The sequence below is a fragment of the Dasypus novemcinctus genome, chromosome 4, assembly GCF_030445035.2.
Source record: "Dasypus novemcinctus isolate mDasNov1 chromosome 4, mDasNov1.1.hap2, whole genome shotgun sequence".
In the NCBI taxonomy this organism is placed as follows: Eukaryota; Metazoa; Chordata; class Mammalia; order Cingulata; family Dasypodidae; genus Dasypus; species Dasypus novemcinctus.
This window is the reverse complement of record NC_080676.1, coordinates 11,581,144-11,601,407: the sequence shown is the minus strand read 5'-3', so window position 1 is coordinate 11,601,407 and position 20,264 is coordinate 11,581,144. Positions and strand designations below refer to the sequence as shown.

General features: G+C 35.4%; 1 protein-coding gene across 2 annotated transcripts in view; it reads right to left on the bottom strand.

The window, feature by feature from the left end:
- Window positions 1–20,264, bottom strand: part of U2SURP (U2 snRNP associated SURP domain containing) — a 57,500-nt gene that overhangs the window by 35,584 nt on the left and 1,652 nt on the right. The window contains exons 2-13 of one of the 2 annotated variants that reach the window (XM_004462027.2): window positions 12,321–12,365; window positions 10,536–10,667; window positions 8,572–8,670; window positions 6,108–6,222; window positions 5,538–5,671; window positions 3,093–3,160; window positions 2,481–2,575; window positions 2,361–2,396; window positions 2,186–2,268; window positions 1,532–1,697; window positions 1,137–1,348; window positions 164–207 (exon numbers count right to left, since the gene is read on the bottom strand). In XM_004462027.2, the coding sequence (XP_004462084.2) occupies window positions 164–207; window positions 1,137–1,348; window positions 1,532–1,697; window positions 2,186–2,268; window positions 2,361–2,396; window positions 2,481–2,575; window positions 3,093–3,160; window positions 5,538–5,671; window positions 6,108–6,222; window positions 8,572–8,670; window positions 10,536–10,667; window positions 12,321–12,365 (1,229 nt within the window). The remainder of the gene's footprint in view (window positions 1–163; window positions 208–1,136; window positions 1,349–1,531; window positions 1,698–2,185; window positions 2,269–2,360; window positions 2,397–2,480; window positions 2,576–3,092; window positions 3,161–5,537; window positions 5,672–6,107; window positions 6,223–8,571; window positions 8,671–10,535; window positions 10,668–12,320; window positions 12,366–20,264) is intronic. The other variant, XM_058295113.2, reaches the window with a different exon arrangement.

Below are 20,264 nucleotides of genomic sequence, written 5' to 3'. Positions count from 1 at the left end.
AATATACTAGTTAGTTAAATTTCACATATCCCCCCAAAAGTAATGGGAAGGAACCATTGCTCAGTCAAGATATTACCTTTTCCTCAACACCACTTTTTTTTTAAATTCAGAAGGGGATATTGTCTATATTTAGATCAGTAATAATAAAGAAAAAAACATGTACCTTTCTGTTGGGATAACCACTTTGACTATGGCTTGCGACAGAGTCTGTATATGAAGTCACATCAGATAATAAACATAGAATATGTGAGTATTGTTAACAAGTAACAAGCAAAAATATACATATGCATTGAAAATACTACACATCTAATCACAAGTTTTGCAGGCAATCACTGCATTTGAAGTAATTATACACTAAGCAATTACATAAATGCAAATGGATGTGTCCAGTGAACAATTAAATGTTCACCAAATGCAAAGAATCAGAACATTCCTGCCAGAATGCACATCAATGCACTGAAATAGGTACTACACTGAGAATTATCAGATAAAGATTTTAATTTGTGAAATAATTAACTGTTTGTCTCTCACCACACAGTTTCACTACTTTGTTCCCAAGCCTTTAAAACCAGCCCTGTCAGTTTAAGTGTAATTAATTCATAATAGAACCAACAAATTCTTATAATTTGAAATTAAGTTGGTTGTATGTTTAATAAGAAGAAATACTCACCCTTTGCTTTTACTAGAGTAGTTAACTGTTTTTTAAAAACCACATATGCTCCCAAATATTCTAATACCTCAGACCTTGAGGACTAAGTTATCTAGTTGCCATCCAAACAGTTTAACTATTTAGGAAGTCATTCTAATTGAAAAGTCCCGTAACCAAATATAAAATATCACTTTCTCAAAACAAAATAAATTTAGCTACTTCACTTAAGCATACCTGGATACAATACTGGACAAAGGGGAAAAAAACAAACTTAACAGGTGATCAAAAAAGGAATGATAGTCACAAATACAAATATGACCTAGTATTTCAATATAGGGTTTCCATGGGCTAAGGCAGGGAACACATCTACTTATTTAGATGCCAAACAGAATTACACGCATTTTCTATAAAATTGTTGAAAAGAAATACTACCACAGACTTAGTATTTACAAACTAGATGAGTCCCTATATACATTTTTTAAATTACCTTCTCAAAATCCTCCTTGTTTTTAGGCGGTGGTAACATGGGAGCATTGGGGTTCTTTAATCGCTCTCTAGGCTGCGCGTTAAAAGGCAGTCCTGATGGAGGTGGGGGAAGAGTATGTTCCATCATAGAAGGCGGAATGTATATTGGATGTGGAGGAATAGGTACAGCTTTACCCCAACCTAATTTCATTTCAAAAGACATAATCATCTTTCCTACAAAAAAAGAAAAGAAAGGTCACTTCAAAAGAAAATAAAACATTTTTTGTGAATTGAGTTAATTTTCATATTCATCATTTCCATTTCCAAGCCATTTTCTCCCTAGAGTTTTTTAAAAACACCTTAAGAAAAGTGATTTAAAAAGAAGGTCTGAATTCTACAAACAGATAATAAAATTACCATTTAAATTTTTTAAAGCTCTTTCAGCATCTCTTCTATTCATAAAGGCCACAAAGCCACAATTTCTCTCTCTTGCTCTTTCTTCATCAGTTCTTGGCCACATAATTTTGACACTAGCTAATGGTCCAAATCTTCCAAATTCTTGGCAGAGCATTTCTTCATTCATCTATAAAAAAGCATAAGAGTCCATTGGTATGCAAAAATTTTTAAAAATTCCATGTAACATAAAGCAAAAATAGTTTTTATAAAATGAAAAAGAGCATTAATGTTACAATTTCCCACTCAAGTACTAGGAATTCTACACAGGTAAAATCCTGCCCTCATGGGCCATTCACAAATCTTTTCATACCAGAAAGGCAAAATTACTAGAGTTTGGTATTACAAGGAGAAAGAGAGACATAGGAACCCAAAAGGAAGCAAGCTGTATACCAGAGAGGGGTAGTCTCAAATGAGTATTTTCCAGCACTGGTCATAGTAGGACTTCATAAATACAAACACAGGCCCATACCAGTAAGTTTGAAGCTTACAGATCATTTTAGAGACTATTTAGTTCCAACAGATATACTACTACAGATATTTGATTTTATTGATTGATAAAGCAGCTTTCTTCCAAAAGTGAATGAGTAAATATTCATCTTACATTTTTATTATTACCTGTGGATTAATATTTCCAAGGTACAAATTAGTAGTGCTTGGATCTCCTACATCATGTGAACCAGGTGCATAATCATCAAGAACTAGGGCAAGGAGGGAAAAAAAAAATTATAACCTGCAAAATACAAAATTTAGAAAATTTCTATTAACTTAAAAAATCAAAAAACTGTATTACCACCAGATGATCTATTTCTTCTTGAAGGCGCATCCACTTTAACAGGGAGAAAAGAAAACAATTCTCAGGTTTTCAGAATAATTAATCACAAATATAAACATTAAAATAGATGTCACTTACTAGAACGACGCTGACCATCAGAATCTGACTGAGGTGGCTCAAATCGGCTTAACCTGCCTTTTGTTTTATGTCTCTCATCACGCTCTTCTTGAATTCTGTTGAAAACATTTAAAATCACTAATAATGAGGCAAAAATTGCTTGTTTACATTTAATAAGAATAAAGCTTACCAAGGTACCATCTTCAAAAAACTTGTATTTGTGAGTAACCAAATGCCAATACTGACAACCTCGACTACAGAGTCCCTCAGCTATTACAGAGACAGGAACAAATTTCTGATATATCCTACTAACAACAGAATACAAAGTCCACTTTTAAGAAGGAAACAGTAAAACCAATTTTGTTGTTTCCTGGCTAACTCCCTCCCCCTCAAATTACATTGTTTCCAATGCAAACAGGACTCCGGATATTAGATAAATCAATCATATTGAATTCATGTAATGAAAGCAACTTAGGCACTGGGCTAAATCAAAATATCACTCTAATATCTTTAAAAATCTCAAGGTTAAGCTGGTTAGAAATAAAAATTGGTACATTATGTTCTTCAAACCTGCATCTGTAAGTATCAGCTCAATTTACCTAAGATAGTTATTCTCCACACTATAAAACTTACTGTTTTAATTCTTCTTTGAAGAGTTCCAAATTGCTTTTTTTCTTTTCTTTCTCCCCTTTCTTCAGTGGCTATAAAGGATATGACAAGTTATACTTCAAACAAAAGGTTAAGCAAAACTAACAGGTCAATAATTAGATCATTTTAAATCATTATTTTAATGCCATTTACATGTTCTAATTATTTCAATTAAAAAGAAAGAATGCTGTTATCATTGAACTTCCCTTCCTACTTCTCCAAAATAACAATTGATGCTATCTTTAAATGACAACCAGTAGTCTTAAAGTAAAGGAACCATTAACTTTATCCCCAAAGTTTGCAATACTTAGGTCTGAATTAGGGAGACAGGGGCAATATTAATAAGCAAGAAATAGTTGAATTGCCATGTAAATTAACTGCCATGAACAAATACCAAAAGTATGCCTCTTCAAAGCAATTGCCTTAAGAGGCTATGAATTACAAGTTTGGAACCCCTCTTTTAAAATTACTTTCAGAGTGCCAATGGGAGAAAGAACAGTCTTCAACAAATAATGCTGGGACAACTGAATAGCTACAAGCGAAAGAATTAAGCTGCACCCCTATCTCTCACCATATATAAAAATTAACTCAAAATGGATCACAGACTGAAATGTAAGAGCTGGAACTGTACAACGTTTTGAAGAAAGCATCTTCAAAATCTTGAATTAGGCAATGGTTTCTTTGAAACCAAATGGACAAGCAACAAAAGAAAACCACAGTTAAAATTGCACTTCATCAAAATAAAAACTTTTGTGCTTCAAAGGATACCATCAAGAAAATGAAAAAAAAAATGATCTATAAATCATCTGTCTGCTACAAGGTTTACATCCAGATATATAAAATATTCTTACAACACAGTATTTTGTTAAGAGACAAATAACCCAATTAAAATCTGAGCCAAAAATTTAAACAAACAGTTCTCCAAAGATACACAAATGGACAATAAACAAAAAGATGCTCCACATCATGAGTCATTAGGGAAATGCAAATCAAAACCCACAATAAGGTATTACCTCACACCCATTTAAGAGGAATAAATTTGTAAAAAACAGACAATAGCAATTGTTGATGAGGATGCAGAGAAATAAGAGCCCCATATATATTACTGGTGGGGTGATAAAACCACTTTGGCAAACGGTTTGGCAGTTCCTCAAATGGTTAAACGTAGTTACCATCTGACCCAGCAATTCTACTCCTAGGTATATACCCAAGAGAAATGAAACCTAAGATCCACATAAAAACATGTACACAAATGTTCATAGCAGCATTATTAATAATAGCCAAAAAGTGGAAATAACCCAAATTTCCATCAAGTGATGAATGAATAAACAAAATATTGAAAAAGCCATAAAATGGATTATTTGACATAAAAGAATATAAAGTACTGATACATGCTACAACTTGTGTGAACCTTGAAAACATTATGTTAAGTGAAAGAAGGCAGAAACAAAAGACCACACCTTGTATGATTCCACCTGTATGAAATGTCCAAAATAGGCAAATCAATAGAGACAAAGTAGATTAGTAGTTGCTGGAAGCTGGAGGTTAAGAGGGGAATGGGGAATGACTGCTAATGGGTACGAGGTTTCTTTTTCAGGTGAGGAAAATGTTCTGAAATTAGGTAGTGGTGACTGTGGCATAATCAGTGCATATACTAAGTCACTGTACACTTTAAAATAGAGATGAACTTTACAGTATGTGAATTATATCTCAGTAACTTATTTTACAAAGTTGTTTTCAGAGGTATTTTTAAAGCCACACAAGAAAACTCAGCCCCATTATTCAGTATAATCAAAGTTATCACCAAATTTGGCTCCAAATGACTTGACCCACATCTATTTACTATCTTCATAAAAATGCCACCCCAAAAAATAAAAATTTTTCTAGTAATGAGAATATTTTTTAAAAGTATCACTAGTTCTGACAGTAATACCAAGTAAGTTCCAAAAATGTTCTAGGTAACAGAGACATTGCTAGAATACATACGGTATTCCAAAGTAACTTATATATAGATACTAATATAAATACTTCAGTTCAGAATTGTTAAAAAACAAACATTATTTTACAATTACACCTAAAATTATAGTCAATTTTTGACTTATATTAACAGAAACCCTAACTAATAAGAATTACAAGCTCAGCCTATAGGAACATGCCATTAGTACAGTAGTAGCATGCAATATGCTATCAGTTTATTAATAGCAAATGTTCACTGATCAAAGAGGGCAAAGAGAAGATCTACACATCCTACTCTAATTTACTTATCCATCATTTGAGTATATTACTATTAGGAAGCATCAAAACTCAACCTCTATCCCCAAAAACTTAAAAATAAAAAGCCAAAGTCCTGCTTACAGTGGAAGTACTGAAAATATCATGGGCGGTGTCTCATCTCTAATATAAATGGTCAATTATTTATATATGACTCACAGGTTTTTTGGTTTCAATCACAAGAAGAGATGGTGGTCTTTCATTGGATGACTGATTTGGAGGATTTTTTTGATCTGCAAATCTTGAAGATGGCTTATAGATTTTACCTCTTTTTTCATCTGTTTCATGTTCATCTGAAATTTAAAATATTAAATTTTAAAACTAATTATCACATTATTTAGATATTTTTACACCCTATTTTAATATTTTAGTTCAATATAAACAAAAATTAGTAAAATGCTTTTAGTATTAAGGTTTTTCACTACTGACAAAATATGAAATTAAATTCAATTATCACCACCTTTAAAATGTTAATTTAATCATTTTAGAATAAAAATGTGATATAATAAAATTTTTGCAAAATGGTCTGCAATCTCAAAACCTGAAATGTACTAAATATTTTTAAAGTAATCAGGCTCCAATTTTTCCTCATTAATCAACATTTTGGTTATTTATTTTGCTAATTAATATCCCCACTAGAGGGTGCTGACAGAAAGGATATATGAAACTCAACAGCAACCAAACCACTTTCATAAGTATCTACCTGTAATAACTATAATATGCACTTACCTTTAGCTGCATTAACAACACCTCCTCGCACAAACGTTTTCACTTTATTACCATCACTTCCTTCAAAAGCAGCAAGAAATTCCTCGTAGATCTCAGCAGCTGCCTTTTCATCCTCCTAAACACACATTAAGATATTAATCTGTTATCACCTAATAAAAGATTCCACCATACATAGCATTTATTCACTAAGGAATGATACAGATGAAACCTCCCTTCCCTGGGGAAAAGAGGGTAACCGATACAAGTAGGCTGTGATATCTAATCTTTAATAACTACTAGATATTAATTAACACTGAAAGTAAGAGAAGCTTTGCTCTTCCACTGGCAATTTATGGAACAAGAAAAGGACCCACTGAATATAGGCTGGCACGTAAATCTCTTTAGAGACAATTCAAGTGCCAAACTGTAAGACAACTGACTATATGAAAATATATTATTCTATTACTGTTTATGAAGTATCCAAGGTATGATGATTTAATCTAGTGAATATAAATATTTCCTTTTTAAACCATCCAAGACACAACCATTCAAATTTGGAGACACAATATAAACTCTAGGTAGGTGGTATGGAGGAGGAAAAGAAAGAAAGAAAAAAGCTCGAAAGAATCAGAACCATGACATTTTCAATTACAAATATCCTAAATGCCCCCAAAATATGTATGAAAAGAAAGGTCAATGTAATAGAACAAAAATCCAGAGATAAATCAAACAGCACATGGAATTTAGTATTCAATAAAAGGGGCATCTCAAATCAGTTAAGGAATAGATGCACTTCTCAATAAATGACACTGGGATAGTTGTACTGTCATTTAAAAAGATAATTTTTCACATTATATACCAAGATAAATTGCAAATAAATCAGAATTTAATTTTTAAAAAATGAAACCATATAAGTATTAGGGAAAAAAATGGAGAAATTTCTCCATAACCTGGGGATGGGAAAAGCTGGACTGAAAAAACCGGAAACCATAGAGAAAGACTGAAAAATTTGATTACATAAAAATAAGTAGTTTGTGTATGGAAAAAACACCAGTATCTAAATAAAAAGACAAATGACAAACTCCACCTTGTATCATAGGCAAAGTTTTAACACACTAAATATAGAAGAGCTTCTAAAAAGAGATGACCTACTAATTTAGAGAAAAATGATTTACTTATGAGCAGATGGTTCATAGAAACAAGCACAAAAAAAATGCTACTCCTCCTTGCATATAAGAGAAATACAAATTAAAAAAATTTCAGGGAGCAGATGTGGCTCAAGCAGTTGAGCTCCCTTCCTTCCACATGGGAGGTCCTAGATTTGGTTCCCCGTTCCAGGTACTGAAAAAGCAAAAAAAAAAAAAAAGCAAAACAAAAACCCCAACTCAGGAAAGCCAATGTGGCTCACTGGTCAAGTACTGGCTTACCAAACATACAAGGTCCCAGGTTCAATCCCTGGCTCCCACTACCTCAAAAAAAAAAAAAGCTGAGAAACCATTTCTCACCTAGCAGAGTGGCAAAACTCCTTCAGTAACATCCTCTGTTGGCAAGGCTAGAGAAACAATCATTCATTCATACACTGCTAGTAGAAATACAAAATAGCCCTGCAACTATGAACAGTAATTTGACAATATCTAGCAGAACCACATTTATGCATTTACCATTTAACCGTGAAATCTCACTTATAAGAATATATTCCAAAGGTACACTATCAAAATAAAAAAATTTTAATAGCACCAAAAAAAGGAAACACTTATATGAGTAACACTATTCATAACAGCACTATTTGTAATGGGAAAAACCACAATGCCTTCAAAAACCACAAAAACCCTCTACAGGAATTTAGCTGAATAAACTATGGCACATCTATGCAGCTACTAAAAAAATTTAAAAATTTTAAAAACTTATTTCTATAGACTTCTACCAAGTAATCTGAGATATAATTTAAGTGAAAAAAACAAGTTGAAGAATCTAAGAAAGGGGACTGGGATATGATATGTACACACACGTGAACGTGTTTACATAGAAAAAAGAATAAACCAGAAAATAACCAAACTTGTTACACAGAAAGGAAGAGAGGAAACAGGGTGGAGGGGACAGGGATATAAATTGGACTCCTCTGAATATACCATATGTTATATATTTGACTTGGAGGCAGGAGCTGAAGATACCTTAGAGGTCAAGACTCTTTGGAAAACACTTCTCTACTGACTCCACACTTACTGCCCCACTGTGAAACATTCATTTCCAAAGATAATTCAAAATACTTTTTTTTTTAGGAGGTACTAGGGATTAAACCCGGGACCTCGTATATGGAAAGAAGGTGCTCAACCACTGAACCTCATCTGCTCCCCAATGACAGTTGGTTTTTTCATTTGTTTCTTTGTAGGAGGTACCCGGGATCAACCTGGAACCTCATACATGGGAAGCAGGCACTAACCACTGGAGTTACATCCACTCCCTCAAAATACATTATAAAGATTACCTTTTTCTTTAATTCTTCTTGCTCCTTCTTACTTAAAGTTCGCTTAGCTGTACTCATTTTCCCAATACTGAATGCTTTAAGCTTATTTTCTAGGAGAGGCTATGAAAAGAAATAAAAAGCATATCTTTACATACACAGTTTATGCTCTCTATAACTTTAATATACCTCAACTGATAGCTAGGTCTTCAGAAGAAATGATTTGTTTTGAAAAAATTTCACTGTAAAGAAGAAAAATTAGGGCTACTTTAAGCATCAGGTGCTTGCCTTGCACTTGATTCTGATAAAAGTATTCATTATAGTCTTTCTTTGCTAGTTCAAGGTCAGAAACATTCAAAAGTCATTTTTAAAAAAAGGTAAAAATGTAACACAGACAAATATCAAGGCTTAGAACTAATGCAACCCACTTGTTGGCAGCAAGAATAAAAGCACATCAGTGGAAGAAAACCACAGATGTTTGTGAGCAAAAGTAATGACAAGAAACATTCAATAAGGAGGAGGCATACATTTCCACTGTCCAATAGCAGGAAACTAAATACCATCTTTAATCCCATTGCAGGTACCCATAAATTTCATCACTTCCCTTTATAATTCCATAAATTACCTCATTCTTCATCAACAATACTGATATTTATGAATATAACAACTTCATTTACTTTGCTGACAATGTATCACCTACAGTTTTTCCAGTTTCAGCTCAGGTAAAGCTACATAATTAATTCTGAATATAAGAAAATAGTATTTTCATGAAATCTTCATTTATGTAACAAAGAAACAGTATCTTTTGAATTATGACCTGAATAAATTGTCTATAGCTCTTTAGCTGTTCAATCAAGTAAGTTATTACTAAAATCCTGTGAAAATATAAAGCAGTTAATGACCCAAAAATCAATACTGGGTTTCAGAAACAGAATCACAGTAATTTTTCCCACAAAGTAGGTAAAAAAAAAATTGCCACCATCCAGCATCTTCGGTTTCTACTCCAAAAGTTTAAACATGTCGGCTCTACTTTGAGGTTCGTGCTCCCCAGTGTGACAGACTTGGACTCAGTTGTGATTTCCCTACACATGGCTCTTCAGTTCCTTCTATTTGAACCTATAGTTGGTGATGGAGTTGGCAGGCGTACGTCCAAGAGACTTGAATCTTTGGGCTGTCGATGTGCCAGATGGGCCCTGAGCCTCAACAGAGTTGCAACACCTACTATCCAGTTTATTGGACTCATCCAGGGCAACTAACAAGGAGGTGAGGATGGATAACCACCACACCAAGGAAGTGAAAGAGCCTACAACTGCAAGCAAGTCCCATCATTGGCCATATGGGACTGAAGCCCCATCTCAATTAGAGATAGAGTGGGCATCACCATCCCAGAATCTTCAGGATTGGGAAATGAACTATGGACTACAGTGGACTTACTGGTATTCTACTACAGACTTATTGTGATTCTAGCAATGGAAGAACTGTTATCATTGATGTAGAGGCAGTGGCCACTTGAGGTTCTGAGGTCAGGGAGAGGGAAAAAAGGTGTAATACGGGGGCATTTTCGGGACTTGGGAATTGTCTTGAATGACACTCCAACGACAGATACAAGCCATTATATACCCAGCCATAACCTACAGAATTGAGTGGGAGAGAATATAAACTACAATGTAAACTATAATCCATGCTTAGTGGCAATGCTCTAAAACATGTTTATTAATTGCAATAAATGTACCACACTAACGAAGGATGTTGTTAACGGGGGCAAATGTGGGTGGTGTGGGGAGCAAGGGATATATGGGAATCCCCTATATTTTTTGTGTAACATTTATGTAATCTAAGTATCTTTTAAAAAAAAATAATAATAAAGTTTAAAAAAAGTTTAAACAAGGTAAAAATTACACAAAGTACAAAATCAAAATACTCAACCACCTGATTCAATCAGGACAAATTAAAATCAACTATCTTTTCTAACCTTTCTTAATACTCACTCTTGAGAGATTCTGATGGGGAGAATCACAAAGGCTTTCACGGGCATTTTCATTCCTATAATTATGTTTTCTTGGGCTCTTAGGTCGTGTCCGACTTGGGATATCACTATCTGCGGGTCCAGATGCATCCATCTTCAGGAAAAGTAAAACAAGTTTTAAATATATATATATTTATATATATCACTGAAAACTAGAAACAGTCCAAATGTCCAAATGTTGACAAATTTCATCATAGACTATCAAAAATCACATTGCCTAACATCACTATTGATCTCTTAAGAAAAATCTGTTAAGTACAGGGAAAGTTTTCAATAATTCTAATTTGCCCTTGAAGGCTCAAATGTTATTAGTGGTAACAGTCAGTAGTTCTCTGTTAAGTGTAACAGGTTCATATCTTTCACTTTCAAAAAATATATGCCAAATACTCAAGCCCGATTAACCATACTTTACTCTGAAATAAAGTAAAAATGGTATTCCACAGAAAAAGCAGCCACTTCTCAACTCAATAATCAAATAAGAACTTTTCCTCAAGAAAAACATCACACTTTGGTAATTAGAAGTACTTCATGTACTTCCCATTTCATCACACAGAATCTTTAAAAAGCCTGTACATAGGGAACAGGATGTGGCTCAAGTGACTGGGCTCCCGCCTACCACATGGGAGGACTGTGGTTTGGTTCCCAGTGCCTCCTAAAGAAGACAGCGAGTTGGCGCAATGGGCAGGCATGGCAAGCTAACACAATAAGAAAAACAAGAAGAAAAACACAAAAGACAATACAAAGCAGGGAAAGGAGATGGCTTAAGTGATTAGAGTGCCTCTCTCCCACATCCGAAGTCCCGGGTTTGGTTCCTGGTGTCTCCTAAAGAAACAAAGAAGATGAACAGATACAGCAAGTGCAAACAATGAGGGCATGGGGAAAGATAAACAAAAATAAAAAATAAATCTTTAAAAAAAAAAAAGCCCATACATAAAGTCAAGATATAACAATATAAATTATATTTACTGCTTCATCAAAAACATGCTTAAATGAAACTGGCATATTTTTACTGTGCCTTATGGTAAAGAACACAATGAGCAAGTACATTTTGGTCGCACTGCCATGATTCATGCTAAGGTGCCAAGAGTTTTACCCAATTGCTTCTGCACCAATGGTAAACACGTCAACAGAGCAAAAAGGAAAAAAAAAATTTCTTAGTATTGTTATGAAGATAATTCTAGACTCAGAGACCCCCCTGAAAGATTCTCAGGGACCCCAGACCATACTTTGGGCATTGCTGTAATAACATATATAAAGGAATGTTTACCCCACTATTATTTAAAATGTCAAAAAGCTTTAAAAAGCATATGCCTATTAACAGAGAAAGAGCTGAATAAATAACTGCACCTCTCCATCATGAAACATTAGGGTGTCATTAAAAAGAACAGATTACAGTTATGCCAGTTGATATGCAAGGATTTCCAATAGGTGTACTGTGTAGTGAGAAAAGAAAAGAGCATGTGTTATGCAATCTCATAACCAATGAATAGGTACATACACTTATGTCTGAATAGAATTATATGAGCACAATAAAACATAAGGAAACACACTAGGTCATAAACACGGTATAAGAGGGCCAACTTATCCCACTAGAACATGAAAAAAAAAAAGGCTGCCAGTAACGGGTAAAAGATAAAAGGCACACACAATATAATCATATTTATGTATCAAGTAAAATCATGGGTGTATGGATCTATATAAAGAAAAACTATTAAGAAAAATATCAAAGATTGCCCTTTATACTCACATGTGCATCTGAAGATCCAGATGAATGAACATCTGATGATCTGGTCTGAAAGTATTAAAAAATAAAGTCATTAGTGTAGAATGGAAACCTAGCCTATTTTACAACAGAATTTTTGTGCAGATGCTCTTTCCAACTCATAAGCTATACTCTTTGATGCTCCAAGCAGCAACTTCTTGTTTTGCCATAAACAAACACAGCAAATAAACCTTCCCTTTCTCTAATGACACAAAGCCACATAAAGCAGATTTTAGCAGCAAGGAAATACACACACAAACCCTTACTGCCTACTAAGAAGTACAAATTCTACTGAGGAAATAATTCAAGACAAAGAAAACCCTATTGTCAAATCCCTGACAGACCACCATTTGCAAGCTGTTTTTCAGGGGCTGCTTCTACTCTAGCATACCACAGGAAGAGATTGGACTTCATCAAATAATTCAAATAACTGCACTTTCCAAGAATGTCAACTAGTAGAATTTGACCTTTATTTTTTAAATTGATCTACATTGCAGATTATATATGGCATGTAATAATCTATTTGCTTTTTCCCTATGCCTCTAAAGACCAAGAATTAAGGTAGTTAGATTTCACACTGAATGAATCTGAACCCCACTGTACTGGGCCCAAAGTAAAATCAGCTCAAGACAACCAAGCATTCAGATACCTCCTAACCCCATTCTTTCCATCTTTTTTCTGTCCTCAGCTCTCACCATGTTCCACATCATTCACTTTTTTTCTCCAGCCAACCTTTCTTAAAAGGCAAGATGCTATGGAAAAAGAAATATTTTATGATATTTAAACTTAATTCTGTGGAATGCACTTCAAAACCATTTGAAAGATACCTTGAAATGTGTCTATTTGCAGATATTTGGAAAATCCAAGAGAAAAGAAAAAACAAATTCAGTTAAGAGGCTGAATGGAATGGGGAAAGAAAAAACTGCTTTCCAACTGTGCTAGACATATTAGCATGTTAGGCAACAAAAATAATAGCCTAATAATAAAAGCAACAAAAGATACAAAACACTTAGGAACCAATTTAAGCAGTGTGACAACCTATGTGAAGAAAACACAGACTTTACTGAAGAATTCATTTATTCAAGTCACCTTTAAAAAAACCCCATCATATGCTGGATGAGAAAACACACATCTTAAAACAATGTCAATTAGGCCCAAATTTATTTATATATTCAATGCAATTTCATTCAAGAGCTCAAAATCTCAAAATGAAATCTTTTTAAGGGGGCAAGGAAATGACAAAATAATTCTAGAGTTCACCCAGAAGAATAAACATGCTAAGTTACTAAGAAAGTACTTGTCTTTCTTTGATCTTCTATGCCATTATATCCAAATCATCAGTTGTGTAATTTAAAAATAAAAGCTACAAGAACCTAAACATCTAGCTATTTTCATATAGCTAAATCTTTCCTGACTCTAAGTCATTTAAGATGAAGCTCTGTAATACAAGCTTCAAGAAACTCACTTATATAACTATCCACCAAATCGGTAAATAATCTCTAAAATAGAAGTTCAAAAGCTGAAGTTTTGTCAGCTTTCTAAATAACATAATTTGATGAATCTGCAAGCTGAGCCAATAAGTAACAGCATCCTTTAGGTCATTTCAATTAACCTAAGATGTCACTGGTGCTATTCACTGCAAACCAGATGTACAGCTACAGCTACATGGCATTCAGAATGGAACTTCTTTAGGCAAAGAACAGTTAGAGAGATAAAAATATTAGTAAGATTTTAAAGAGAGCAATAACCTACTTCTGATGCTAGTGGATGAGGTAAATAGTAAATATAACACTGCTTCTTCAGAAGCTGAGCTCCTCCCTCTTCTTAACCTACAACTGAACTGTATTATTTGCTTGGGTTTGGGTTTTCAACTTTTAATTGAAGAACACAAACTAATGATGCCTAAATATTTTCTGACAAGACAGTTTGAAGCTGGGTGGGTCCCAGAAAATCCTGTTCTTGAAGCTAATCCATCCCTGTGCATATAAACCAATGGTAGGTGGTAACTTCTAATTAAATTACTTCAGTTAAGGGCCTTAATTGGGATTCAGGGTGGGTCTTAATCCTCTTACCGGAGTCCTTTATAAATGGAGGAATAAAAGCCACAGACACAGAATGTAGCTGCAGAGACAGAGAAGAACCCAGAAGCTGAGAGAGAAGGTCCTAAAAGCCAGAGGCCAGAATCAGCAGAGCACAGAGACACAAAAAGAGGTCCCTGAGAGGCGGGGATAGAAGGCCAATGGAAGGTAAGAAACTAAAAGCAACACAACCAGGAGAACAAAGGCAGGGGCAGAGAAACCACTGTGCTCTGCCACATGGCAGGAGTCCAGGATTGCCAGCAACCACCTTTAGGGAGAGAGATTCACCTGACATTTTTCTCAGCCTCAGAACTGTAAGTGTATAAGTTAATAAATTCCATTGTAAAAGCCAACTCATTTCTGGTGTATTGCACTGGCACCTTTAGCAAACTAAAACAGACATCTACAGTACAATTCCTTATCCAAATAAAAATCCCAAATGCAAAAAACAAAACAGTATAGAAAAAGGGAGATCTGAGGCAATGAAAAAAGCAGACAGGAGGAATTAGGTTAGAGAAAGCAGACAGTACAGATGTGGTGATAGTACAGGTATGCAAGAAAATCCAGAAGGAAAAAGGAGATAAAAGGAGAAACTAACTACACCACACCACATGGCCCAGTATCTTGTAGACTGAAAATAAAAACCATTTTTTCCTGGCTGTTCCTACTTCACTTCAAGTAAAAGGCCCAAACCATAGTTCTCAAGTTAGCAAGCTATCCACAGTATTCCTACAACACCACCATTCTGCCTAGTCAGCTTTCCATTACTATATACCTATCTCCTATATGTCTTCTTTCTCCTCTCACCCTCCAAAGCATCAGTTTTCATCTCCACAAGCTTAACAATTTCTCCCAAAGGGAGCTCATCAACACCTTTATTATACTGATGGCTCCCTTTGATCGTCATCCCTCTCCTGAGTTTCAATCTATTCTCAAACCACCTTCTAAACATCTTTACCTGGATGTCTACATGATCCTCAAATCTAACCTGTCCAAAACTCCTCCCAAACTGGCTTTTCTTCTTGACCTTGTTATTTCCAGCACTGGGTCCTAACTCTCAATCAGTCATAATCTTGAAGAAGAATGTTGTTAAAAGCACAGGTTCTGGAGCCAGAGTTCCTGGGTTTGAATCCCAGTTTTATAAACTTGGGCCTAGTTTCTTCATCTGTGAAAAAGAACAGAAACTTCCTCATATGAGTGTAATGAAGGACAAATATAGGTGAAGTATTTAGTAGAGTGCTTGGTACATAATAATTGCTCAGTAAGTGTTCACCAGCAACCGCAGCAGCAGCAGCATTATAATCAGGTCATATTGGACTGCTATTCCTGCCTACCCTCCATTATCAAATGGTAGTCAGATCCCACACATCCCACCTCTAACCCAGCTCTTTCATCCCAACTCTAACGTAGCTCTTCCATGACTCTTCTCTTTCTACAGATATCACTGGGTTTCAAATGTTCCCTTAATTCAACCATTCACCCGGCAACTCTTGAGGCTTGTGCTATGTCTTGCATTGGAGATATAAAGTAAAATAAGATATAGCACCTGCCCCAGGAAGTCAGTAAAAACAGAAACACAGGGAAGCGGATTTGGCTCAACTGATAAGAGTGTCCGCCTACCACATAGGAGGTCCAGGGTTTGATACCCAGGGCCTCCTGACCCATGTGGTAAGCTGGCCCACGCACAGTGCTGATGCACGCAAGGAGTGCCCTGCCAAGCAGGGGTGTCCCCCACGTAGGGGAGTCCCATGCACATGGAGTGCGCCCGACAAGGAGAGCCGCCCCACACGAAAAAATCACAGCCTGCCCAGGAGTGGTCGCACATATGGAAAGCTGACGCAGAAAGATAATGCGACAAAGAGACACAGATTCTCTGTGCCGCTGACAAGAATACAAGTGGACACAAGAACACACAGCGAACAGACAGAGAGAGCAGACAACTGAAGGGATGGGGAAAAGGGGAGAGAAATAAATTTAAAAATTAAGTTAAAAAAAAAGAAATAAAGCAAGGTGGTTATGCCACTAAAGCACAGAAGGGCAGGCAAATCTTAATGAAGTGAGTGAATGTTAGGAAAAGCTTTCCAGGAGAGGATGTGAGGTGAGATTTTGAAGCATGCCTCCATACTTATCTGTACCACTGCAATAAGCTCTAAACTAGTCGTCCTCACCACCAGCTCCCAGAACAGGCTTTCATAAGGGACTTTCCTGCCTCAAATTTTCCATGGCTATTTTATTTCCTAGCATTCAAAGGCCTCTACAATTTGGCGCCAACTTAACCTTTCTAATCTCAACTCCTTTTATTCCCTATATCCTGACTAAACCAGAACATTTGCCAATCCTTCTTTCAGCAATTAATTTTCCTCATCTCATCCACTCCTTTACACTCCTATCTCTACCCTTCAAAACTCTGCTCATTGTTCAAAGGACTCAATCAAATGCCAGTATACTCTTGAAGACCTTTCCTACTCCATTCACCAAGATGTCACTTCTTTCTCTGAACTTCTAGAGACTTCTGATAGCTCTGCCTTACATTATTATGAGGGTTGACTGTCTTCTTCTACTAGACAGCATGATCCTCCAAATGGGTACAGTCTTATTTAACATCTCCCTAAAAGGAAGAACTCTGGCAAGCAACAAAGACTTAACATACTTAATTTATTCTATCAGAACAAGTACCTCCCCTGAAAAGTTAAACTTCACATTGTCCACATATGCTGTACACTCAATAACAAGTAGCAGGGAAGTAGAATTGGCCCAGTGGTTAGGGCATCCGTCTACCACATGGGAGGTCTGCAGTTCAAACCCCGGGCCTCCTTGACCCGTGTGGAGCTGGCCCATGCACAGTGCTGATGCGCGCAAGGAGTGCCGTGCCACACAGGGGTGTCCCCCGCATAGGGGAGCCCCACGCGCACGGAGTGTGCCCCATAAGGAGAGCCACCCAGCACGAAAGAAAGTGCAGCCTGCCCAGGAATGGCGCCGCACACACGGAGAACTGACACAACAAGATGACGCTACAAAAAGAAACACAGATTCCCGAGCTGCTGACAACAACAGAAGCAGACAAAGAACATGCAGCAAATAGACACAGAGAACAGACAACCGGGGCTGAGAGGGGAGGGGAGAGAAATAAAATAAATAATCTTTACCAAAAAAAATAACAAGTAGCAGCTACCTAGCTTAATACCACTAACCAAAGCCAAACCTTCCAAAGGAAGATCAATGAGGCATGAACTATGCATAACAACAAACCTGAAATGCTTTTTAAAGTTACAACCCAAACAATACTCATATATGAAAAGTTACAAATATATTTTGAATGTTCTTAGAATATCTAAACTGAGAAATGGCCCAGTGAAAAAAATTAACTTTTCAAAACAAGAGACAACTGATATCAAATACCTCAAGTGCTACTGACAAATATATCTTCCTTTTAAATAGGTTATTTTAGCAAAATACCTGCACAAGGATGGTCTGCAACAAAATGTTAACATTATTAGTAATAGTATAAAGGGTAAATGTTTGTAATATTAATGTTTTTTAGTTTAATATCTTAGAGCAAGTTTTTAATTTTTATTTCAAAAATGATGGCTCTTTGTAAAAGGGGGCAGAGGCAGGAGTCTTCAACTTGCAATCAAACGATCCCTCCTCTCATTGTCAATACGGTAAATCGGTAGCTCTGTTAGACTTACTTTCCAGCGAAAACAAAAACCTTCATTAGAAGTACATTATGGGAAGGAGATGTAGCTCAAGTGATTGAATGCCTGCTTCCCATGTACGAGGTCCAAGGTTTGATCCCCAGTACCTCCTAAAAACAAAAAAATGAAGGAAAAAAAAAACTCTCACTGGGGAGTGGCTATAGCCCAGTGGTTGAGTGCCTGCTTCCCATGCACAAGGTCAAGGGTTCAATCCCACGTACCACCTAAAAATAAAAGTACATTAAAACTGTACTTTCAGAGATCAAGTGAATCCAGTAAAATAAGGAATAACTATCCCTATTTTATTCAGCAACAATTAAAGACCACAGCATTAGCAACAGTCATGTTCCAGTACCAGTTCTATAGACACTAAAGTTTCTAAGGCACCAAAAAAGAAAATGGAAGTCAATAGTTTCACCCTCCATCCAAAAACACAACTTTCCATCCAAAAGACGAAACACCTCATACCGTAAGACACAGTTACAACCACACCATAATGAAGATTTAATTTAAACTAAAACTGGCAAAATATGAAGAGTCTAATTGTTAAGGTTTGTTTTCCATTTCAAGTTTTTCCACTATATTTTAAAATATTCAGATACCACAAAAAATGTACATTGGCAGTAAAAACAAACAAACAAACCAAAAAAAAAAAAAACCCTAAGGATCATATCTTAAATGGGTACTCATTTTACTTATTTCTTAAAAACTATACTCTTGTTAATCAGCAAAGGCAGTTGATCAATATCATTCCCAAAACAATTCAGCATTAGATGTCCAAAGAAGCCAGAAGTATTTTTACTTTATCCATTCACCTGTCTAACTCAATTTTTGACAATATGAAGGAAAATAAGCACTGTCAGAGTGAAATAACAGTCCACAAAATTCCATTATATTAGCAGAATTATTAGCACAAGGGATACAGAAGAAAATACCACATTCTCTTCTTACCCTCATTTGCTGAGCATGCAAAAAAAACTATGCTTAAATATAAAAAAGTAAATTAAATCTTATATATTAAATTCCAAAGGAAAGAGATATATATATATTTAACAATATTCTAAGTAAACAATTATATGCTCTCTCTCTGCTTCTCCCAAAATCAAAGCTACAACATAGCATCAGCATCTCCCATCACCACCCAAAGCAATATTCTAGGTTGGGGTTAAAAAGGTATAAATGCAGAGGTCTTTTTTAGCTCATTCCGAAACAGTTACTAAGTTTTTACACCTGCCAGGCTAAAGCAAAAACTAAACAAAAACTACAGGTAAATTACACAGAAAATAAAAGGGCAAAAGGCCTCTTCATTAGGGCCCACTATGCATCAATGTAATCTATTTGAATATACATACATAAAATGTTCATTTTAAAGTTAAAAGGAATTGTAGAGATTATCTAACTTCATTTTATTTTGTAATTATGAGATAAGTGATTTTGTTACTGTCACAGCAAAATCCTGTATATTTGAATTTTAAAATTAATATTTCCCCAATGTCTAGAAATATGATTAATAAGCATCCCTACCCATTTCCATGGGAATCTAACTACCAAAGAAGCAGATAAGCATGAAACAGAAGTATCTGTTCACTCCACCTGTAATGTAGAACATAAGCCTCTCATCTACTCTCCCCAGAGGAGAGAGATCAAACCACGGAGATCAAAGGTTAGAAATTCCAAATACTGTAATATTAGCCAAAATGACTTTTGACTTTTCCAAGTTTCTGGATTTGTGTTTGAAATAAAAAACACTCTGGGCTAACATTATAATAACCAGGATCAAAATTTATCCCAATATTTTGAAAAGTAAGGACTTTTGATCTCCTCTAAGAACAAAAAGGACAGAAAAGAACTAAGATTTGTTACACACTTTAGAGATATTAACTTATTTATTCCTTATATCAACACTGTTAAAAAAATCATATCCATATTACAGATACTGAGGTTCAAGAGTTTTAGCAATCCCTTAATATTGCAAATCTAGTTAGTTACCAAATCAGGATTTGAATTCAAATCTTTTGTTATTAAAGTCCGTAATCTTTCCACTACATCATGAAGCCTCCATATTAAGGAAGAAAATCGTGTCAATATCATTTTACTTCTAAGAGAGTGATTCCTTTTACAGATATGGATAAATTTATTAACAGCATCAACAATGT